This window comes from Fundulus heteroclitus, chromosome 21, assembly GCF_011125445.2.
Source record: "Fundulus heteroclitus isolate FHET01 chromosome 21, MU-UCD_Fhet_4.1, whole genome shotgun sequence".
In the NCBI taxonomy this organism is placed as follows: domain Eukaryota; kingdom Metazoa; phylum Chordata; class Actinopteri; order Cyprinodontiformes; family Fundulidae; genus Fundulus; species Fundulus heteroclitus.
Genome location: NC_046381.1, coordinates 30,011,500 through 30,032,520, shown reverse-complemented (window position 1 = coordinate 30,032,520; position 21,021 = coordinate 30,011,500). Strand labels below are relative to the sequence as shown.

The following is a 21,021-nucleotide window of genomic DNA, read 5'->3' as shown; positions in this document are numbered from 1 at the left end:
GTTGGTGGGGAGCCACATGGAGCTCTCAGATTAGTTTACGTTCCAGGGAGAGAAACCTTGCCGGGATTCTTGTTCACAATCGTGCAGCTAGGAGAATGTCCCGATTCATTCATATCTGCTGTGTGAGGAAGCTCTGAGCATCTTAACCACACAGTATCCCTGACTGTAAATGAACAGAACTGCTTCACTTTCCTCTCATTTACAGCTCAGTAGAACTGCAGGAAGTGGGGACACAGATGGATTAATGGTCACACAGAACCTCATGCAGACAGAAATCTGAAAGTACTCGGAGTGTCATCACACTTCAAAGAAGCCGCAGAGACAGACAGGAAATAAACAAAGGAAAACTCACTTCAACCTTGTTCTTTAAAAAGTGACCTTATGAAACCAACCAGTGGCCTTTTTTCAGCAACACTCAACGTTTCCATCATAAGGCCTGTGCCCAAAAGACAACCATCACCTGCCCCAATGATTATCGTTCTGTTGCTCAGACCCCAGTCATGAAGTACTTCGAGAGAATCCTCCTGAACAACATCAAGGCCACCATCCCTGCTGGCCTGGACAGCCTCCAGTTCGCTTACAGGGAAAATCGCTCTACAGAAGACGTCTTGTTAGCACTTCACACAGGTCTGAGTCATCTGCAGCATTCCAACACCCATTGGGTGACTGCTATCTCTTTTTGACTTGAACATTTAAGTTTTATCAGATGCGGATAACTAGTCACACATTTTTTTTTTATCTTCTCAGGAACTCTGTATATTCGACTTAATCATCAGGAAAACCTGAAAGTAGAGACTGAAAACTCTCCCAGCTTTAGCTTCCTCTTATCAGAATGGAGTCCACAGTGACTGGGACTTTATCAGCTGTCAGCTCCTTTGAGCTTTTCCTGTTGAAGCGTTACTTCCAGTCTGTCTTCAACACTCTCAGGTCAAACTGAGAAAACTTATTTCTGGAAAAGCAGATATTGTACATATGGAACACATATACAATATCTGCTTTTGCATATGAAATTATCTTTTCCTGGTACAGTTTGTTTGATCTGTGGGGCGACAGTGACACAGGAGTTAGGGAGTTTGTCCTGCACTTGGCAGGTCGATCCCCCACTTCAATGGTCTTAGTAGTTGTGTCCTTGGGCAAGACAATTCACCCAAATTGCCTGCTGTTGGGGTCCAGTGGCACCATTGAATGGCAGCCTTGCCTCAGTCAGTCTGTCCCAAGGCAGCTGTGGCTACTGACATAGCTCACCACCGTCAGGGTGTGAATGTATGGGTGAATGACTGATTGTAGTGTAAAGCGCTTTGGGGTTGTTGGACATGATAAAGCGCTATATGTGTACAAGCCATTTACCACTTAATCTCAGCTGTTGCATAAAATGCTCTAAAAGTGATGTTATGCTGTAAATAGAAACCAAGGTTTTAAGGCTCCAATCTAAATTTTGATGCTTGAAATAAACTCACACTAAACCCACAGCTTTCATGACCCATGAAGGCATCATTAATATCCCAGAAACCTTTATGGAGACTACACTTAAAGCCTGGATACTGAACCCAGTGGTGTTCATTCGCTTAGTTATTTTATTAATTTCTTCTTATTGCAGCTTGTTATTCCCACTATTAGGGAGGGAAATGTCAGTTTTTAGTGTTGTTGGAGAAAAGTGTTTAAAGAGTAAATGGTGAGAAGTTCAGCATTTGAAAGGACAGGACTTCTAATGAGGGATCATCTGAGCAGAGGAAATGGGTCCCAGCAGGCCTGATGGTGTGAAGCTGCAGTGATGATAGAAAAGCTCATTTCTGATTGAGAACAGAAGCCGTGTTCAGGCCTCAGTCCTCAGCTAGCAGAGAGCGGGGTCCTGTGTTTGGAGGAGCTCTGAGAGGCCGTTGTGGACCCGCATGTTTATGATGGCAGCTTCACAAGGGAACCATGCTGCTCCTGCCGTGCAGCATGGTTCATTGGGGGAAATGGAAAAGCCACTTCTAATGTTTAGAGAGAACTTTGCCTGTTTATTAGTTTGTTTTGTCATACGTTGCAGTAGAAGGGAGAGGGGATTTAAACCTAACTTTAAAGGAGCTGCTCCATTTCAAAATAACTGAATTAATCTCCTGCTCCTTTAGCTGACATCCAGCCTCATATCATCAATAACCGTGGGGATGTGCTGATTTTCTTCACACAGTTGTCAGTAAATATTTGATCAGAGCTGAAACTGCTGATTCTTGTTTCATTCATTCACTTGTTTTTTTTTTTTCCTTTGCTGAACACTTCCAACTTTCAGAGCATGTTGTTGACAGTTTTCTGTCCTGATCTTCTGATGTCTCCTTTAGTCTCCATGTGTGTTTTCAGTTTTACAACCATCCAATTTTGCTGGTACTTCCTTCAAACTCTAGACCCAGCTGACTGGAAACAACCAAGATGTTTTTGATGCAAATCCTCTTTAAGTCCTGATTTAAAAGCCTTTCAACTATTTGAGCTAACAGGTCTCTTTCCAATCTTTCTTCATTAATGTTTCCATAATTTCTTGCAGCTGCATTTGATCTGACTGGCTGATGTTTATTCCATAATTCATCCTCACTGCCTGATGGCAGACAGCAGCTGAGCTACTGGACCACACTAGTATGGCAGTATGCTGTAACTTTACCACAGGGTATACAGCAGTCATGGGACAACCTGATGGGACAGAACCTTTAAGAACACGGTACCAGAACCCTCTCCTGCAGAGTCCACAGCACTGAATTGGGTTGTGACGAACACTGAAAGTCAAGCTAACTTTGCTTTGTTCCCAGGTAAACTCCACATTTCAGCTCCACACGGTGGAGTCACTGTGTTCAGTTTAAACATTTTTAGGATCTTTTCCAAAGATCACTTTATGCTGCACTGACCAGTTTGTTGATCTACTGATCTGTGGGATTTTTCCCTCTGATTTTCTGTCTTCAACAGTTTGTGTTTTGTGGAGGAAGTTACATCTCCACATTAAACCAGCAAGTTCAGCCACTCTTCCCTCATCGCACTCTTCCAGTGACCCGAGCAAGCAGCTGCTGGTGCTTAGACTTCAAAGAGTGATAAAGATTTTTTTTCAGCCACATATTTTCTATGTTTTAATAAGATTCTGTTCCTGCATGCAGCAGATATTACTGATGAAAATTCCGGGAGACTTTGTGGTGGCATCTCTGGTGGAGAGCTGAGCATCTCGGATCCTAGTGGGACCAGGACAGCTGGATCAGAGGAGGAGGAACATGTGAGAACGGCACGATGATTGAAGCCAACAGTTTGCTTGTTGAGCCTGACACAGACCGGTTCTAATAAACAGGAACAGAAGACGAGCCCAGATTTTTTTCTTCCAGTTCTCAGCGAAGGCGGATGCCTTTCTGCCCTCTCCTCCCCGAACTTCTGCTTGTGCTCTCTTGTCTGTATGCTGTTTAACTCTCGCAGAGCCTTTTTCTACAAATCATATGAATCGAAAATTATGGATCTGGTTACTCAATTAAATAATTAAAATGTTCTCATTGAGAAGACGAGGCATTGAGGAGCTCGGGGGGGAAAAGTGCTGGAATGCTTGCTGGGAGAAGCTAAGACAAACTGGCAAGGAAGGAAGGGCACAGACTGCTTAAATACACAGGAGGAGATGATTGGGAGCAGGTGTTTTCAACCAGGCTGGTAAAGTGCAGGTAACAGAGGAGGGGCAAAAAAGAGTTGCCATGTCACAGTACCCCCATCCTAATGGCAGGCACCGGACGGCCCAGAGAATTTACAGTGAGCCTCAGACAAATCAATCTCCTTGTTATAGAATTTGGCTCCATATCCCAAACTCTCCTGGATATTATGCAAACAAGACACTCCGCCCCCACCTGCACCCATTCATGACACCTGTGACCTGCAAAGTTCTCTACTGAACTACCATCTGAGAATATGGCTGGGGGGGAGGGGCTACTGGGCAATTATGGGCCTACACTGACGCACACACCCACACATCCACATGATCATAGCGATAAATACACCCCCTCTATGACTCAATTGCCTTTGCTGTGTACATTATGCTTATAATGTTGTGTGTATGTTGCTTTTCTGTGCTGAGGGTTTTTGTCTGCATTCTTCTACCGTCTAGACCAGTGGTCGCCACCCCGTCGATCGCCATTGACTGGTAGATCTTTGAAACATTCCCTCTAGATCCCGATGATAGAATAAAGCTGGCAAATTAACTGTCGCAAAATGACAACATAAGGCACTAGCTGTAAAGCCGGACAGCTGATAGGTGACAGCAGATAGATGGTGATGTGGTCAGCTGGTATGGCGGCAGCTCCAAGAAAAAAGTCGAAAACGTATCATTTCCATGAGGAATGGGAAGAGGAATTTATTTTCACCGTGGTGAAAGACAAGTGTGCTTGTATGCTGTGCCAACAAACGATTGTGCTGTCTATAAGAGGAAATCTGAAGCGGCACCACAATAGCAACCACGTCAAAGTCACGTCAAGACAGTTTCCCCGCCAAGAGCGCAATCCGCACTAGCAAAGTTGCTGAGCTGAAAGTGAGTTTGAAGACCCAGCAGCCGCTTTTCACGAAACCTGCTGCTCAACATAAGGCTGCAACTGAAGCTTCATTCCGGATTAGTCACCATCTGGCCAAACACAAGAAGCCTTTTACAGATGGCGATTCATTCAAGGAGGCAATGGCCATCACTGCGCTCCGCAGTATCCAGCTTGGCCCCAACACAGTGGCGAGGAGGGTTGAGGAAATGTCGGTGGGACGTGGATTGACAAGTGCTAAAAGACTTGTTAGGCAGTGAATATTTTTCACTCCAGTTTGATAAATCACTGGATGTAGTAGTCAGGATTTGTCTTCTGAACCCGGGTTGAGCACACACACACAGAGAGCACGTTTAGACAGTGTATTGAAGGTAAAGAGTGCTGGAAGGGGAAAACCAACGTCTGTTATTGGACTGGAGGAGGTGGTACTGGAGTCAGTGTGGCTAGTCACGTTAGCGGACCACTGGAGACACCATGGCACAGAGCAGCGCTTCTCCAGAGCAGCTTGTCAGGTTAGGAGTTCACACAAGACACCTGGACAAAAAGCAAAGCTTCTCCAGGAACAAGCAAGAAAATACAAAGACTTACTGAGGGACTGGCATGGAGAGGGTGTAGAATGATGATGGACCAGCACTAAAGTGAGGCAGAGGGAGGTTTAAATAGAAAGACTAACAGGTGAAATGCATCTGACTGAATAATTACTAACAGGTGTGACTGACTGCAAGGAGAGTGGAGTGAAGGCTGAGTGGAAGGGAAGGAGGAAACTAAAATTTAACAAACTAAAACCCAAACAAGGTGGACAAACTGAGAATAATAGTAAACCAAAGCCGAATCAAAACTAAACCATGACATTACCCCCCCCCCCTCCTCAAGGCCGGTCTCCGGACGGCCTAACAGATTAAACAACCACCAACCCAGGGTGGGTGGAGGGAGGTACGGATGGCGGGCTAGAGTCAAATCAAACTGATCGGACCAGGGTGGGTGGAGGGTGGTACGGATGGCGGGCTAAAAATCAAACAAAAAACTACCCACTCCGGGCAATCGAAGACAAAGTAAAAATGAAAGCGGACTAAAGGGGTTTCTAACAACCCCTGGTAGGCAAAAACAACGCGTCTAACAGATGCTGACAAGCGAGCATCGCCACCAGGCTAACGGGCAAGACTAGACGCACAAATGCTAGAGGGAAGGAACGGGCGCACGGAAACGCCAGAGGGAAGGAACGGGCGCACGACAGCGCCAAAGGGAAGGAACGGGCGCACGACAGCGCCAAAGGGAAGGAATGAGCGTACTTAATGCCAAGGGGAAGGAACGGGTGTACTTAACGCCAAGGGAAACCCGCTGGGGCGTGCGGGAAACGCCGGGGCTTGGGGAAGAGAACGCCAGGGCGTGAGGGAAACGCCGGGGCACAAGGGAAGCAGGAACATCTAAAACGCCAGGGAACAAGAACGGAGGGCGTACTAACACGCCGGGGAACCGAGGGCGTCCTAAGACGCCAGGGAACCACGAATCAGAGGGCATCCTAAAATGCCGGGAAACCAAGAGTCAGAGGGCGTCCTAACACGCCGGGGAACCAAGAATCAGAGGGCGTCCTAACACGCCGGGGAACCGAGAACAGAGGGCGTCCCAACACGCCGGGGAACCGAGAACAGAGGGCGTCCCAACACACCAGGAGAGCCCTGAAATCTATAAACCAGGATACAAAGGCGTTCTAACACGCCGGGGAACCAAGAGGTCTAAATTCTAGAAGACCGAGGAACAAGAAGGCCAAAAACAAACTAAGGAAGCTTGAACTAGCCAAAGCTAAGGAGCGTGAAACAGCTCATAATCAGGGGTCGGAAGTCTAAACAAGTGCTAGGACCTAAGGAGTGCTGGAACCTAAGGCGCGCTGGGACCAAAATAAAGAATCAAACCAAGAACCAGAAAATAAAGGCAAGACTAGAAAACTAGGTCAGGGATAACACCACAAAGAAAAACTACAGCAAAAAACTACTAAGTCAAAACAAAATACTAAAGCAGAATTATGAGACTAAAGCTAAACTAGAAATTAAGGCAAAACAAGAAAACTAGGACATGAACAAGTACACTAACGTGAAGAGCAGAGAACTAAAGCTATAATGAGAAAGCAAAGCTAGAAAATTAAGGCAAAATCTAGAACCCTAAAACAGAGCAGGAAAAAACAAAAGCAAAACAGAGACTAAGAACTCTAAGAAAACAAAGAACCCCCTAAATAATTCTAAACTGAGGAATTCTAAATCACTCAAAACTAAAGCCGAGCTTAAACAAAATAAAACAGAAAGCACTGGCCTTAAGGGCGCAGGCAAAGACGGCTGCTAAGCCGCAAGAGTTCTCGTGGAGGTCGTCCTGGACGAGGCAGGCGGTGGAGCAGCATCGCCCGACTAAGCCCTTGAGGAGGGCGGCCCCGACGAGGCAAAGTCGAGTAGCTCGGAGTCCGCAGCCTGCGGCGCCTGCCAAACAGAAAAGTCTGAGGCGGTGCCAGGCTACGGGTCTCGGCAGAAACCGAGGCTAGAGGCGGATCCTCCTGGACCCCCTCACGAGGCTTGGACGGAGGCAGGTCCTCCTGGACCTCCTCGTGAGACTTGGACGGAGGCAGGTCCTCCTGGACCTCCTCGTGAGACTTGGACGGAGGAAGGTCCTCCTGGACCTCCTCGTGGGACTTGGACGGAGGAAGGTCCTCCTGGACCTCCTCGTGGGACTTGGACGGAGGAAGGTCCTCCTGGACCTCCTCGTGGGACTTGGACGGAGGCAGGTCCTCCTGGACCTCCTCGTGAGACTTGGATGGAGGCAGGTCCTCCTGGACCGCCTCGTGAGACTTGGACGGAGGCAGGTCCTCCTGGACTTCCTCGTGGGACACAGGCTGAGGCAGAGCAGCACATACGGAGGCCTCGGGCTGAGGCAGAGCAGCACATACGGAGGCCTCGGGCTGAGGCAGAGCAGCACCCACTGAGGCCTCAGGCTGAGGCAGAGCAGCACCCACGGAGGCCTCGGGCTGAGGCAGAGCAGCACCCACGGAGGCCTCGGGCTGAGGCAGAGCAGCAGCCACGGAGGCCTCGGGCTGAGGCAGAGCAGCACCCACGGAGGCCTCGGGCTGATCAGGGACGTGCACACCCATGCTGGCTAGGGCCGTGGCGTGTGCAGCAGTCATCTCTGAGATTGCTGGCGAGGCTGAACTCCCTGATGAGGCCAGTGGCGGAGGAGCTGCAGTCGGCCAGCAGGGGAGGAGATCGTCCCGGTCACCATAAAAGAAATCCCACGGCTGTGTCTCCTCGATGTGCGGAGCCCTGACCGGCGGGACTGCCGACCACCGATCCTTTGCTTGGGCCCGCACCCGAGGGACCAGCTGCGTATCCAAGAGATGGTGACCGAGATGTCTGGGAACCGGGAAGCCTCCTACCCATCCCACCGAAGCCGCAGCGACAACGCCAGTCCGACACACCAGGAAGGAGGAGGTGATGTTGGCCTCAGTCGTCGGAACTGGCACAGTGGGATCCGGCTGGGCTTCAGGCAGAACGGCGGCTGCACTGTTGCTCTGGCGAACCAGGCGTCTACACCGGGAGGAGCGGGGCAGCAAGTGAGGGGCTGAGGTCGGAGCTGTGGCGGGAGCAGCGGAAAGGCTGGTGGCAAGGGGAGAGCCAATTGGCGGAGGTGTTCTCGACCAGAAGTCCCAATCTATCTCCCGGGAAAGGTACGCCAGTTCCGGAAACACAGAACACTGTCGTGCCAAGGTCAGAATATGTTCCCCCAAACTAGCTCGAACCATGGCCGCTGCCTCCGCTTGCAGGTGCGGCGAGTCCAAACCAGCGACCACAGCCTGGCTGCGCTTCAGTTCCTGAAAGCAGAGCTTCACAGAATCAACCAGGGAGGGAGGTACCAGACCGGCTCCAACATGCGGACTCTGTGTGTGTTTCGGGTTCATTTTGGCCGGTCCGTACTGTCAGGATTTGTCTTCTGAACCCGGGTTGAGCACACACACACACAGAGCACGTTTAGACAGTTTATTGAAGGTAAAGAGTGCTGGAAGGGGAAAACCAACGTTTGTTATTGGACTGGAGGAGGTGGTACTGGAGTCAGTCCGGCTAGTCAGGTTAGCGGACCACTGGAGACACCATGGCACAGAGCAGCGCTTCTCCAGAGCAGCTTGTCAGGTTAGGAGTTCACACGAGACACCTGGACAAAAAGCAAAGCTTCTCCAGGAACAAGCAAGAAAATACAAAGACTTACTGAGGGACTGGCATGGAGAGGGTGTAGAATGATGATGGACCAGCACTAAAGTGAGGCCGAGGGAGGTTTAAATAGAAAGACTAACAGGTGAAATGCATCTGACTGAATAATTACTAACAGGTGTGACTGACTGCAAGGAGAGTGGAGTGAAGGCTGAGTGGAAGGGAAGGAGGAAACTAAAATTTAACAAACTAAAACCCAAACAAGGTGGAAAAACTGAGAATAATAGTAAACCAAAGCCGAATCAAAACTAAACCATGACAGTAGTGGACACAGCTCAGCTTGTTGTGTTTGTCAGGAAGGCGTTCCCAGACACTACAATGAAAGAGGATGTCCTCACTCTTTTGTATTTAAAGGAGGGAACAAGAGGTGAGGATATTTACAATGCAATCACATCCCGATTCACAAACTGGTGGCAGTTACCACTGATGGAGCTCCACCGATGCGCGGCATACCCACTGGATTTATTGCGATGTGCCGTAATGACAGCGATTTCCCGACTTTGTGAATGATGCCCGGTGGTTGAGTTGCGGCAAAGTGCTGCAGCGGTTTGTTGATTTGCTGCCAGGGATAAAATTCTTTCTGGAGACAAGGAACGAGGAGTGTGAGGAGCTGTCAGATGATCAGTGGCTTGACCTGACGGCAAAACTGAACACACTGAACAACGAGCTCCAGGGAAAAGACTGACACCTTCCCCACATGATCAACGCAGTGAATGCGTTCAAGGCCAAGCTGGCTGTTTGGAACACACTGCTGAAAAACAGGTTGGCTGACACACTTTTCCAACTTGGAGACAAGGATGCTTTTCACCCTGAGGAGTACTGTGTTCACCTGGACAAAGTGGGCGTTTTGGTAAAATTAGACGCCATGGAACATGTTGGTGCATTCGTCTTAAATCCTTTCCTGACCACTGATGTGGACTAGGTGGCGGCCAAACTTCAGCAGGTACAGTATTTGCTCTGCCTAGTGGGGTTGACATGGTGGATTTGGTAAATGACATTGAGCTGAAAGACAATCACAGGACACTAACTTTTGGGGAATTGTCAGCAGGGAGAAGTTTCCCCTCCTCACCTTATGTGCACTAAGAGTGAGTGCCTACTTTGAATCCACTTACCTCTGTGAAATGGCGTTTTCACAGATAGAAATAATTCAATCAAAGTGCAGGAGCTGCCTTACTGACAAACACCTCACAGACTGTCTCCGACTAGCTGTCAGTAGCTATGAGCCAAACTACAAGGCACTCACAGACAGCATTTAGTCACAGCCATCTCACTAACCTGGGTGAGTAACATGCCAGTTTTAACATGTGATGTCAATGAGAAAAGTAATGACACATAAAGATGGTAAATAACTACACTGAGCTCATTTACACTCATTGAGAATTCTGTTAAACACAATTACAGTTCTATTTTTATAATAGATTTTATTCCTAAAATGCTGATGCTATGTAACTTGAGTGGATAAGCATAATACTGCATGTAATATGTTCACTGTTAGTGTGTGTCTTCTATGAACAAAATGGCGACCTCATACTAAAGGAAATAGACCACGCCTTTATTTTTTGTGTTGGATATAAAGCTGTACCTATAGTTGCATTGAAAATTGTGTTAAAATTAGAGTTCTATTTGGTAAAATGTTGATTTTAATGTGACTTTAATGAAGCTTCAGAAGTTAAGCATAACACTTGATATGACATCGCTTTACTTTTGTGTTGAGATTAATTGAAGTTGATGTGAAGCTATGGCCAGTTTGATATGCTACTTACAATGTTTTCTTTGTTGCATTAATTTGTCCCGTTGGACCAAAACATTTTATGTAATTCAAAAACAGTTGATTTATGAGCTCATTCATTATTAAAAAGTTTCAAGTTTGAAGTAGAATCTGGGCTATTTTTCTTGCAACACCTCTACAGGTAGATCTTGCTTCCCACCAAAGTGGACGTCGGGGATCTTGGGCTTAAAAAAGTTGGAGACCACTGGTCTAGACAGTGAGAGGATTAATTTTTCTGTGTAAGCACAACACACCACTTTTCAGATATTTCTACTCTGCCAATGCCAACAGAATTACATCAAAGGCTTATTATTGTTGGATGCTATTTATACAGTGTTTGTTCAGACTTCGTGTATTCAACAGAACCAAAATGTCTTCTTGTTCTAATCTAAACGCTGCGTTGCAACTTTGGATCTGTTCATATGCATAGAGATGGATAGAAACTATGAGAGCAGACTGAACTACTACAAGCAGATGTAGATGTTTAGATATTGTGGTCTCCTTTGAACCACTTAACAAATACAGTCGGAGGCTCCAAAGTGTTTCACTTTTAAAACACACTTGGCAAAAGGAACATCCTAAAAATGTATCTTTAATTTAGATCATCATAGTTTCCAGGTGCTGAATATCGGAGAGGCAGAGGAGGCCTTCCCGAGTGTTTGGATGAACTTGTGATGATGTCACTGATGGAAACAAGGAGCTCAGGATGAAAGTTTATGGCTAGACAGAAGCTAGAGGACAAACAAACAGACTCTCTTCAATCCAGATCAGACTTTTCATCTGAATCTATTCTCAGATTATCGGATGGAAAATATTTGAAACGCTTGTGAAGCTAATTGGGATGTTTTTCTCTTTGATCAAAGAAACATTTCAAACAGCCTGTAGTTGGTTTTCTGCAACTGTGGTTGGAGTTCTAAACAATAACTGACTTCCTCGAGTTATTGAATAAGGAAAGTGATGAAGTTCCAGCACTTTTATTGAGAAACAGAGCAGAGATAACATAGATGGAAAGTAATCGCACCCCACTGCAGTCTGCATCTGCCTGTCTCTGCCCCTCCTTGCTTTCGGCTCTCCTTAATACTCCCTAGTGGCCTTGGCATGAGACAAAACAAAGACAGTCTATCCTAAACAATCAACATCCAGCACAGTAGCTACACAGCATTGGGCCTTGCAATCAGTGGGCCCGTGCTCCTATGTCCGAGTGGCGTGAGGCCATAGTGACTTCAGAATTATATTCATATCACACAGGACACATGACAATGTTAATAATGTTGCCCTTTTCAGATCCCAAAATAATTATTTCTTCAGTTCCATCTTGTTCTTGTTAATTATTTCTGATATTTGGAGGATCTGGAAACATCCGGTTCTTCTCACCATCCTGATACCTTTCTTTCAGTCTCTTGTGGGTTTCCAGGGTTTCTGCTGAGATCAGGGGTTCTCGTTTGAACAAGCGGCCCTCTGATTGGCCAGTGACAGGAGACGGATGTTGCGCAAACTCCTGGAGCTTGCTGTCATCAGAGCCTGTGAGGTGGATCAGTTGCTGTGGGAGAGCAAAGAACAGGAGTTACTAGCAGGAGGAACACAATCCAAGATATTTACTGTTTTAGAGGTGAGGACAAAGTCAACTTCCTCCACCATAAAAACCCGTGTTTGACAACATTTAGTGTCATCTTCTCACCGCTGCCACCAACCAGCAGCACTGATACAGAGTAGCTGTGAGGTGACAGTCCTAGTCTTCTGGCCCTGTGTGTGTAAACATGTGTCCTCAGTGTGTGAGTGTGTTCCTTGCCCAAAGCTTGCCTTAGTAGAGGCCCTGCAGCTTCCAGCACACAGGCCTCTGCAGGTTGTTCAGATGAAAGTGGTGCAGAGCAGCTCGACATTAAAACCCTGAGCATGAACCACTCGACAGCTTTGCTGCTGCTCTAAAGGTCAAATTGTGCTTGACTGTTTGTGGCTTGTGTAATGGATCTGGTTAGACCTTATTGCAGAACAGGAGCTTTGGGCTTTGCAGAAATCTCCAGCTCTGGTTTATGTTTTGACATAGACACTGAAAAGCTTTTCATAGGTTCAGAGAGCTGTGAATGACTTCCAGAAAACAGAAAGACCCAGACTAAATGAAATACCATTGAGCAGCATGTGTTTTTGGCCTCAGCTTCTCTTCCTGTTTTATCTGCTCTAATATCACTGCGTTATGTTTGTAGGCAGCAGTGGATGAAACCAAAATAAAAGGAAATGTGTGCATAAATGCTCTGGTGCAACAGATGGTTCTAAATCTGTTCAGTGTGTGTTATCTGGTCTAATCACTATGATTTTCCCCAAGCTGCATGTCTAATTATTCTGCAAAGTCTTGTTTCGGTCCATAAGGAACGAATGGCAGGGGGTGTGAGGGGTCCCTGATGATGTTACGGGCTCGGGACACACATCGCTGAGATGAAATGTCTTTTATGGAGGGAAGAGGAGCCCCGATGATCCCTTCTGCTGTCCTCACCACTCTCCTCACGTTCTTCCAGTCGGAGGCACTGCAGCCTCCACACCACACAGAGAGACAGCTGGTCAGAATGCTCTCTATGGTGCGTCTGTAGAATGTCGTGAGGATGGGCAGGGGCAGGTGGGCTCTCCTCATCCTCCGCAGGAAGTACAGTGATAAAATCCCAGCTGAGACGTCTGTAGCTCCTTTAGGCTTCATTTATAGAGGAATTGTTCTTCAGGGAAGGAAACGGGATTCTGGAAAAGACTTCTAGAAAACAGTGTGCTGCAGCTGTCTGTGAGCAACACCAGACAATAACCAAACCTCAATGGTCAAATATTTCCTCAAACCGCAGAGAAAAGCTGGAAGGATTTAGTAGATCTGGTTCTACTTGCTGATCTTTCTCTACTCGTTACATGAATTCTTCACATTAATGAGGATAACAAGCAGCCTGAGAGGCAGAGAGAAGACATTCGCAGCAATTTCAGCATAAAGATAAACAGAGACAGGAAAACACATGAAAGATGGACAGCATGTGTCTAGTTCATCCTGGGAAACTAACACCCTTCTTCCTGATCACATCAGTTTGGAGAACACATTGTGCTGCAGGCCAACATGTCAGCTCTTCTTTAGAAACTCCAGATGAAAATGATTTATGACACATCTTGTAGGATTTTAAATCCCATTAATCAGGGCTTCATCAGCAAATTTCCATCCAGCAGCTCCAGAAAACATGCAGCCCTCTAAACAAGCCTCTTTAGTGAATAACAGGATGCCTGAGAAGTGCCAGGGTTGGTTTATTTCCAGCCTCGTGGCTCGTTATTCAGACGATGCCAAAAAAGGTCTCCTGCAGAACAAAGCTAGGCTAAGATCAGCTCGTCTCTCTTTGCTGCCTCTTTTCTAGCTCCATCCTTCCCCCTCAGCTGGGATCTCTGGAATATAATCCACCACTTGTTAGACTTTCCCTGACTGCAGGAACAGGAATCCTTGCTCAGCGTTTGAAACCTGCAGCAGGAGTTGTGAGGTGTTTCCGGGGAGTCCTGACCTCCATGAAAGGTGCTCCCCGGCCCAGCTGAGGAACAGGAGCAGCAGGCTGAGCTCACATATACATGCTAACCCCCACAGAGGTGTCAGTGTTCAGTGAGCTCTGCTGGACTGAAACTGGCTGCAGGAGCTCAGTTTGAATCTCCTCTGTGTCTCGCTCTGACAGCTATTACAGCTCCAACCCATCCCAGCATTCCCATGTTCTCCACTCAGCTGTGGAGGCAAACAGGACAAACAGACGGCCGTGTTCAGCCGGGTCGAGGGGAACTTAGTGGGGAGGTCCAGGTAAACAACATTCCCTGCAGCCTCCAGCGAGCCACAGAATGTTGAGCTGCTTTTTCTGGGTCTCCAAAGAGGAAAAGGAAAAGGAAAGGAGCTCTGAAATCAGAGACTCGAAGGACAGACATGAAGGACAGAAGCTTCGACTGTTTCAACACAGTTACTGGAACACGTCTCACTAGATCATGAAGCTCAGAGAAAGCTGTGAAGACTGATAAGGTCTCACTCCCTGGGTTTCCTCTGGGCCCAGAAAGCTTGGTACCAGCATCACTGTTCAGACGGGCTGTGACCGGGTCCAGACTGACCAATGAGGCAGCCTGTGTTCTGTTTCCATGGCTGAGATACAGAGGAACTGCCGAGCTGCTGCAGTTGCATGAGCTTTAGTGATTAAGCTCTTTAAAAGTCTAAAATAACCTCCTGGAGAAGTGTTGCAACTCTGAGCTGCAGCATTAATGAGAACATACACATGGACCGATCCAGAAGGAGAACTTCACACTCAGAAACAAAGAGCAAAAATGACTGGCCCAGTTTTTATTACGGCTCAAAGTCCAAACAGATTTCATCCTGACGGGTTTTGTAAACCGGGTCGAACTCTTGCAGAACAGCCAGTGTTCAGTCCAGCCGACCCAGTATGGCTGCAGTTGAAGCTCAAACAATGTATGAGCAGATCTGGCTACAGTGCACCAGTTTAATGAACGTGAGAACAAAGTTCTGTCTGCAGCAGCAGAACCAGCTCAGAGTTTATATCCCAGTTGGTACCAGGAGGCGCCGAAGTTTTTCAGTCAAACATGATTTAATTGAAAGATGGGACAGCAAAGCTTTCCCAAAAAGCTGAAACATGAACATTGGATCCTTCAGAACCTTCAGAACCAGACTTCAGTCACAGCTTCATCTCAACATTGAATCTGTTTTACTGTGAGACAGAAACAGAGAGTCTAAGGAGATGAACATGAAAATACAAACTAGCTCCTTTTGGGAAGACACGACGGCCTCAATGAAGAAGCTGCTGGATGGAACCCAGCTGTGAGGAAAAACAAAGAATCATAAACAGAACCGTAGCTGGGTTTCAGCTCTGAGCAGTTTCCTCATCAGCCCTTTGTCTGAATTATAGTGCTGCTGCTTCTGCCCTGAGGTCCAGGAAGAGCCCTTAGCAACAGCCCCTAGCTACAGCCCTTTGACTTGAACTGCAGTGGCATCTCGGCCCCAGCGTCAGTCGGCCCTTTGTACACTCTGAGCTGTTTGCTTTCCTCAGTTCCCATGATGGCTAGAAAGCAGAGTCATGTTTCTGCCGCCCAATAAAAAACAACTTTGTTTCTGCTCCATCGGTCAAAGGCTCTGAAAATAGTCCCAGTTTGTCAAAGTTTATTACTCTGTGTTTTTCACACACGACTGAAAACAAGCACAGCATTAGACCGATGCACATGTTTCTGAAGGCAGTTCTGGTAAAATTAACTTACTTTTGCACCTCCTTCTTCTGATTATTGACTAATGAGCCGATGAGGCAAATTAATTTCTCCAACGTGAGATCAATAAAGCCTATCTTATCTTATCTTATCTTATCTTATCTTATCTTATCTTATCTTATCTTATCTTCTTATCAAAAGACAGACATAAAAACGGTGGAAATGAGCAACCAAGAAGAACTGAATGAGGATGCAGGTCAGTGGCGGTGCAAGAGAGATGTTTGGAGTTTTCATAGGAGGGTTCAATGAAATTTGACACAGCAAATAATAGCAATATCCATATAAAGGATTTACTGATCCCAGGTTATAATGGTTAAAAAAATGTGAATTGCAGGCTACTGACTGCTAACTAACTTCTTTTAATGATTCAACAAATATGAAACATTAAGCTCAAATTAAGTTGAAACAAACCACAGAAAACATCTTTAGCAGAGAGGAAAATATAACAGAACATCATCCTGGACCTACATTAGACGCTCATCTATTGTCTTGTTATCAACATTAATATTTCCGTTACTAATACTTTATAAATGAAATTTATATCAGTGTTTTATTTAAAAAAAGCTGTTTATTTGTTTAATTTGTTTTTATAATATTACACATATTATTCTGAAAAATAAATGTATTAATTAATCTGTTTTAGCTCACTGCATTTGTGATCAATTACTTGTTCATTTCTTTTTATTAGTGCACCTTTAAAGAACACAGAGTTGTATGTTTTGAATCAGGGCAGAAAATGTGTGAGAAAAGAGGGAGGCTTACTTTTGAACTTACTGTGTATATATGTTATATTTTCTCAGTTTATTTCACAAACCCTTTTTCTGTCAGCAGAGAACTGGAGCGGCTGCAGGAATGAAAAGTAATGTGGTGATCTAAATGACTGTTTAATTTTTTTAGCTACTCCAGGAATAAATTCTTTGATTTTCACTGAATTAATTGCTATATAGTTTTCACATCTTGATGCAAATCCAGGGGGGACGCAGGTCTCCAGTCATGAAGGAAGTCCAACTGACCTGGACGACTCCTTCCTCATGCATGGTGATGATGTTGCTGGGCTCTTTGGACAGTTGGTACAGGGCCATGGCTGTGCTCATGAGGACTGAAGTGTCCTTTGACTCCAGGTAACGGACCAAAGGACCAACGGCTCCATATTCACCAAAGGATGCCCTGTTGACTGTTGACTTCAGCAAATGAACAATCAGTTCCAGTCCACCGATCAGGAACAGAACCATTTCCCTGGCATCCTACAGTCACAGAGTCACTCATTAGCTGCTGCTCAGGGAAAGTCAACATAGGAGACGATGAGGAGGGACAGCCAGGAGGAAAAAGGAGAGGAAGGTAGGGACATCTGAACACAGCAGTTAAAGAGAGGCATTGTAATTAGTCCGATTCGGTTCTGCAGCCTCCCTGGTAAGGTCTATTCCTGGGTTCTGAAAAGGAGGGACCGTCAGATAGTCGAATCTAGGATTCAGGAAGAGCAGTGCGGTTTTCGTCCTGGCCGTGGAACACTGGATCAGCTCTATACCCTCAGCAGGATCCTGGAGGGGGCATGGGAGTTTGCCCAACCAGTCTACATGTGTTTTGTGGATCTGGAGAAGACATTCGACCGTGTCCCTCGGGGGATCCTGTGGGGGGTACTCCAGGAGTATGAAGTACTGGACCCTTTAATAAGGGCTGTTAGGTCTCTGTATGACCAGTGTCAGAGTCTGGTCCGCATTGCGGAGTCCAACTCTCATCGTTTCCGGTGAGAGTTGGACTCCGCCAAGGTTGCCCTTTGTCACCGATTCTGTTCATAACTTTTATGGACAGAATTTCTAGGTGCAGCCAAGGTGTTGAGGGGATCCGCTTTGGTGGCCTTAGGATTGCGTCTCTGCTCTTCGCGGATGACGTGGTCCTATTGGCTTCATCAGGGCGTGATCTACAGCTCTCACTGGAGCGGTTCGCAGCCGAGTGCGAAGCGGCCGGGATGAAAATCAGTGCCTCCAAATCCGAGACCATGGTCTTGAACCGGAAAAGGGTAGAGTGCCTTCTCCGGGTTGGGGAGGATGTGCTGCCCCTAGTGGAGGAGTTCAAGTATCTTGTGGTCTTGTTCACGAATGAGGGGAAGATGGAGCGGGAGATCGACAGGCGGATTGGTGCAGCGTCTGCTGTGAAGCGGGCGCTGTACCGATCCGTTGTGGTGAAGAGAGAGCTGAGCCAAAAGGCGAAGCTCTCAATTTACCGGTCGATCTACGTTCCTACCCTCATCTATGGTCACGAGCTTTGGGTCGTGACCGAAAGAACGAGATCCCGGATACAAGCGGCAGAAATGAGTTTTCTCCGTAGTGTGTCTGGGCTCTCCCTTAGAGATAGGGTGAGGAGCTCAGTCATCCGGGGAGGACTCAGAGTAGAGCCGCTGCTCCTCCACATCGAGAGGAGCCAGTTGAGGTGGCTCGGTCATCTGGTCAGGATGCCTCCTGGACGCCTCCCTGGTGAGGTGTTCCGGGCACGTCCCACCGGGAGGAGGCCCAGGGGAAGACCCAGGACACGCTGGAGGGACTATGTCTCCCGGCTGGCCTGGGAACGCCTTGGGATTCCTCCTGAGGAGCTGGCCCAAGTGGCTGGGGAGAGGGACGTTTGGGCCTCCCTACTGAAGCTGCTACCCCCGCAACCCGACCCCGGATAAGCGGAAAGATTCAGCTGAAATGTCTTTAAAAGCAAAGATTCTGGACCACTTGCCGCTGCTGAGTCTGTTTCAACATGGTCTACAGGTCAGGAGCTTCCATGTGTCTGTGCTACAGAACATAGAGATTTTCTGCTATTTGCAGCTTTTCTATAAATCAAAGAATTTGAGGAAATTCAGCAAAGATAAAAAGCAGAAGCTGATTTCCAGTGTGGCTCGACGGCTCCTGTAGGAGAACTGGATGTACCTCAGTGGTCTCCTCTCCAACAGGGAGGTCAGAGCGGGTCCCGGTGCAGTGTACAGGCCTGTGATGCTGTGCCAGAGGACGAAGCATGTGCACAGTGCAGGCCAGTGAGGGCGCTGCCAGGGCCACAGGAAGCTTTTCCTCTGGAATACTGATGATGGCTGGCTCGGAGTCCCAGTGACAGAGGAAGCTCTCTCAAGCCACCAGCTGCTACAGACTACCCAGAATCCCTTTCATGGCCCGGACTGGCCTCGGTTCCTGAGATTGCTGCATTATGAGGCTGCGCATGGAAAGACCCTTGTTGCTAAGCTCTCCCTTCTCTCCTCTTACTCAGGATAAAATGAAATAGAAAACACATGATCTGCTGTGTGGATATTAAGCTGAGAGGAGAAAGCCCAGCTCAGAATGGTAGCAGCACGCTCTGTAGCTCTTCTCTGGACCAATCAGACTTCTGGGATTTATACAGCTCACATATAAAGGAAAAAATCAACCAACCACCTAAACAGTCTTCAGCAACCAGGCAGATTAATGACACACCTCATCATGTGGTGCTAAGAGGGGTCTATCTGTCTGGTTGGAGGGATCTACTATTCTGTATTTTTTTTCATTTTACTGAATGAAATCAGTTCCAGTTAACCTGTAGACAGGTAGAGTAGATCCTGTGTCTGCAGAGGAGCAACAGCACTCTATGGAGCATCCAGCAGATGCACTTATACCACAGCTGTTTCATAAATCCACTATGGATATGCCAACTAAAACATTTGGGTTTTTGTCTAAACAAAGCCTGCACCCTAGCAGATGGATCTGGTTCAGCTCATCTCTGCCCAGTCCCAGAAAAATGCCCCAGAAACCATGTTCATGAAGTTCTCTCTGAACTGGCCTGCTGGCATCCAAACAAAGTCACGGTCATTTAGCTCTTCCTGGTGGATCTGCTGCCAGTCTTTTCTCTCGTTAACTTCATGGTCTCATAGTGAATAAAGAGCTTAGCCAAGAAACAAAGCTCTCAATGTACCGATGCAATCACTGAGGTATGGATGATTACTAATTGTGGATCCATTTAGACCTCAGATAAAAGCAGCTCACATAAACTTCCTGTATAGAGTTGTCAAAGTCTCATATCATGATCAGGTGAGATGCTTTGAGTCGAGCTGCTGCTTCTTCTCATCACTGTAAAAACTCAGATCCCATTAAATTCTGTTTCAAGGATTTCAATGAACATAAAGATCCTTAAAACTCAGGTAACATCTTGTGTTTTCATGACAGAAAATCCTTCAAACAGACTAACAGGAGCTGTTAATGTTGAAGTAAACAGTAACAACTAGAATGATGTAAGCAGTATCGATGGTCCTGTGGTGGTTCCAGTTTCATGGGGTTTTCATTAGAGAAATGGCTTCACAGGAGCTTCATGGTCCGCCATGCTCTCAGAACGGACTGTGTTTCTCTGGATCTCTCAGCATGTTGAGGGTGGTTTTCAGTGAGGGAATCAGATGCCATGCCACAGGATATTACTCAATCTTTCTCCCAGCCTGTTCCTCACTTCACCAGTCCCAGAGAGCCAAGGAGGCTTCTCTGCTTCATATTAGCCCACAGCTCCTGCAAGCCCCCACTGACACAGCTCTGGCCCTGCTAACCTCCCAGCAGCAGCATATTAAAGGCAGAGCTTTGGAGACAAGCTGGCTGATATAAGCAGGCTTCCGCCGTGTGACCACGATAAGCCTTTACTGTGAAACAACCCAAACCCAACAGAACCCAACAGAATAACCTGTGAGCAACAGATGTGTTTAGGAAGCACATATTCTGCATAGGTGATGAAAAATGATGTTCTTTATGTCTCCAGTGTCTGAAAAGTTACACTTTACTGTACCTTAGCATTCTCAATGCACGGACAAAGGGCCCATGCAGCACTAGACTGAACTTCTGTGCTGGGGTTCTTTAGCAGTGACCACACCAGGCGGACTCCATCAAGCTGGTCAATGATTCTGAAGGAAACACAGAATATCACTTGATTGGAGAATTAGATCAGAGTGTAATATTTGGCTTCATCAGGCCGGCCAGCAGCAGATTTAACAACAACTACCATACCATATCAGTTTTATTTATAAAGCACTTTAAACACCTACAGGATCAAAGTGCTGTACACAATCATAAAATACAAATGATCACTCATAAAACAATACATAAAATGGTATATATAAAATTAGTAATATAATTAAGGAAAGCAAAATGCAGTAACACAAAGTCAACATCTCAGATTGTGTTAAAAGGCAAGAAACAGAGATGGGTCTTAAGAAGGGATTTAAATTTAGAAAGGGAAGAGGTCTGTCTAATGCCCAAGGGAA

The 21,021-nt window shown here is 46.7% G+C and overlaps 1 protein-coding gene across 1 annotated transcript in view; it reads right to left on the bottom strand.

The window, feature by feature from the left end:
* The window catches only part of armc4 (armadillo repeat containing 4), a 212,094-nt gene that overhangs the window by 181,396 nt on the left and 9,677 nt on the right, over positions 1 to 21,021 (bottom strand). Inside the window, exons 2-3 of the mRNA XM_036125202.1 lie at positions 20,547 to 20,661; positions 16,790 to 17,020 (exon numbers count right to left, since the gene is read on the bottom strand). Of these exons, the coding sequence (XP_035981095.1) occupies positions 16,790 to 17,020; positions 20,547 to 20,661 (346 nt within the window). The remainder of the gene's footprint in view (positions 1 to 16,789; positions 17,021 to 20,546; positions 20,662 to 21,021) is intronic.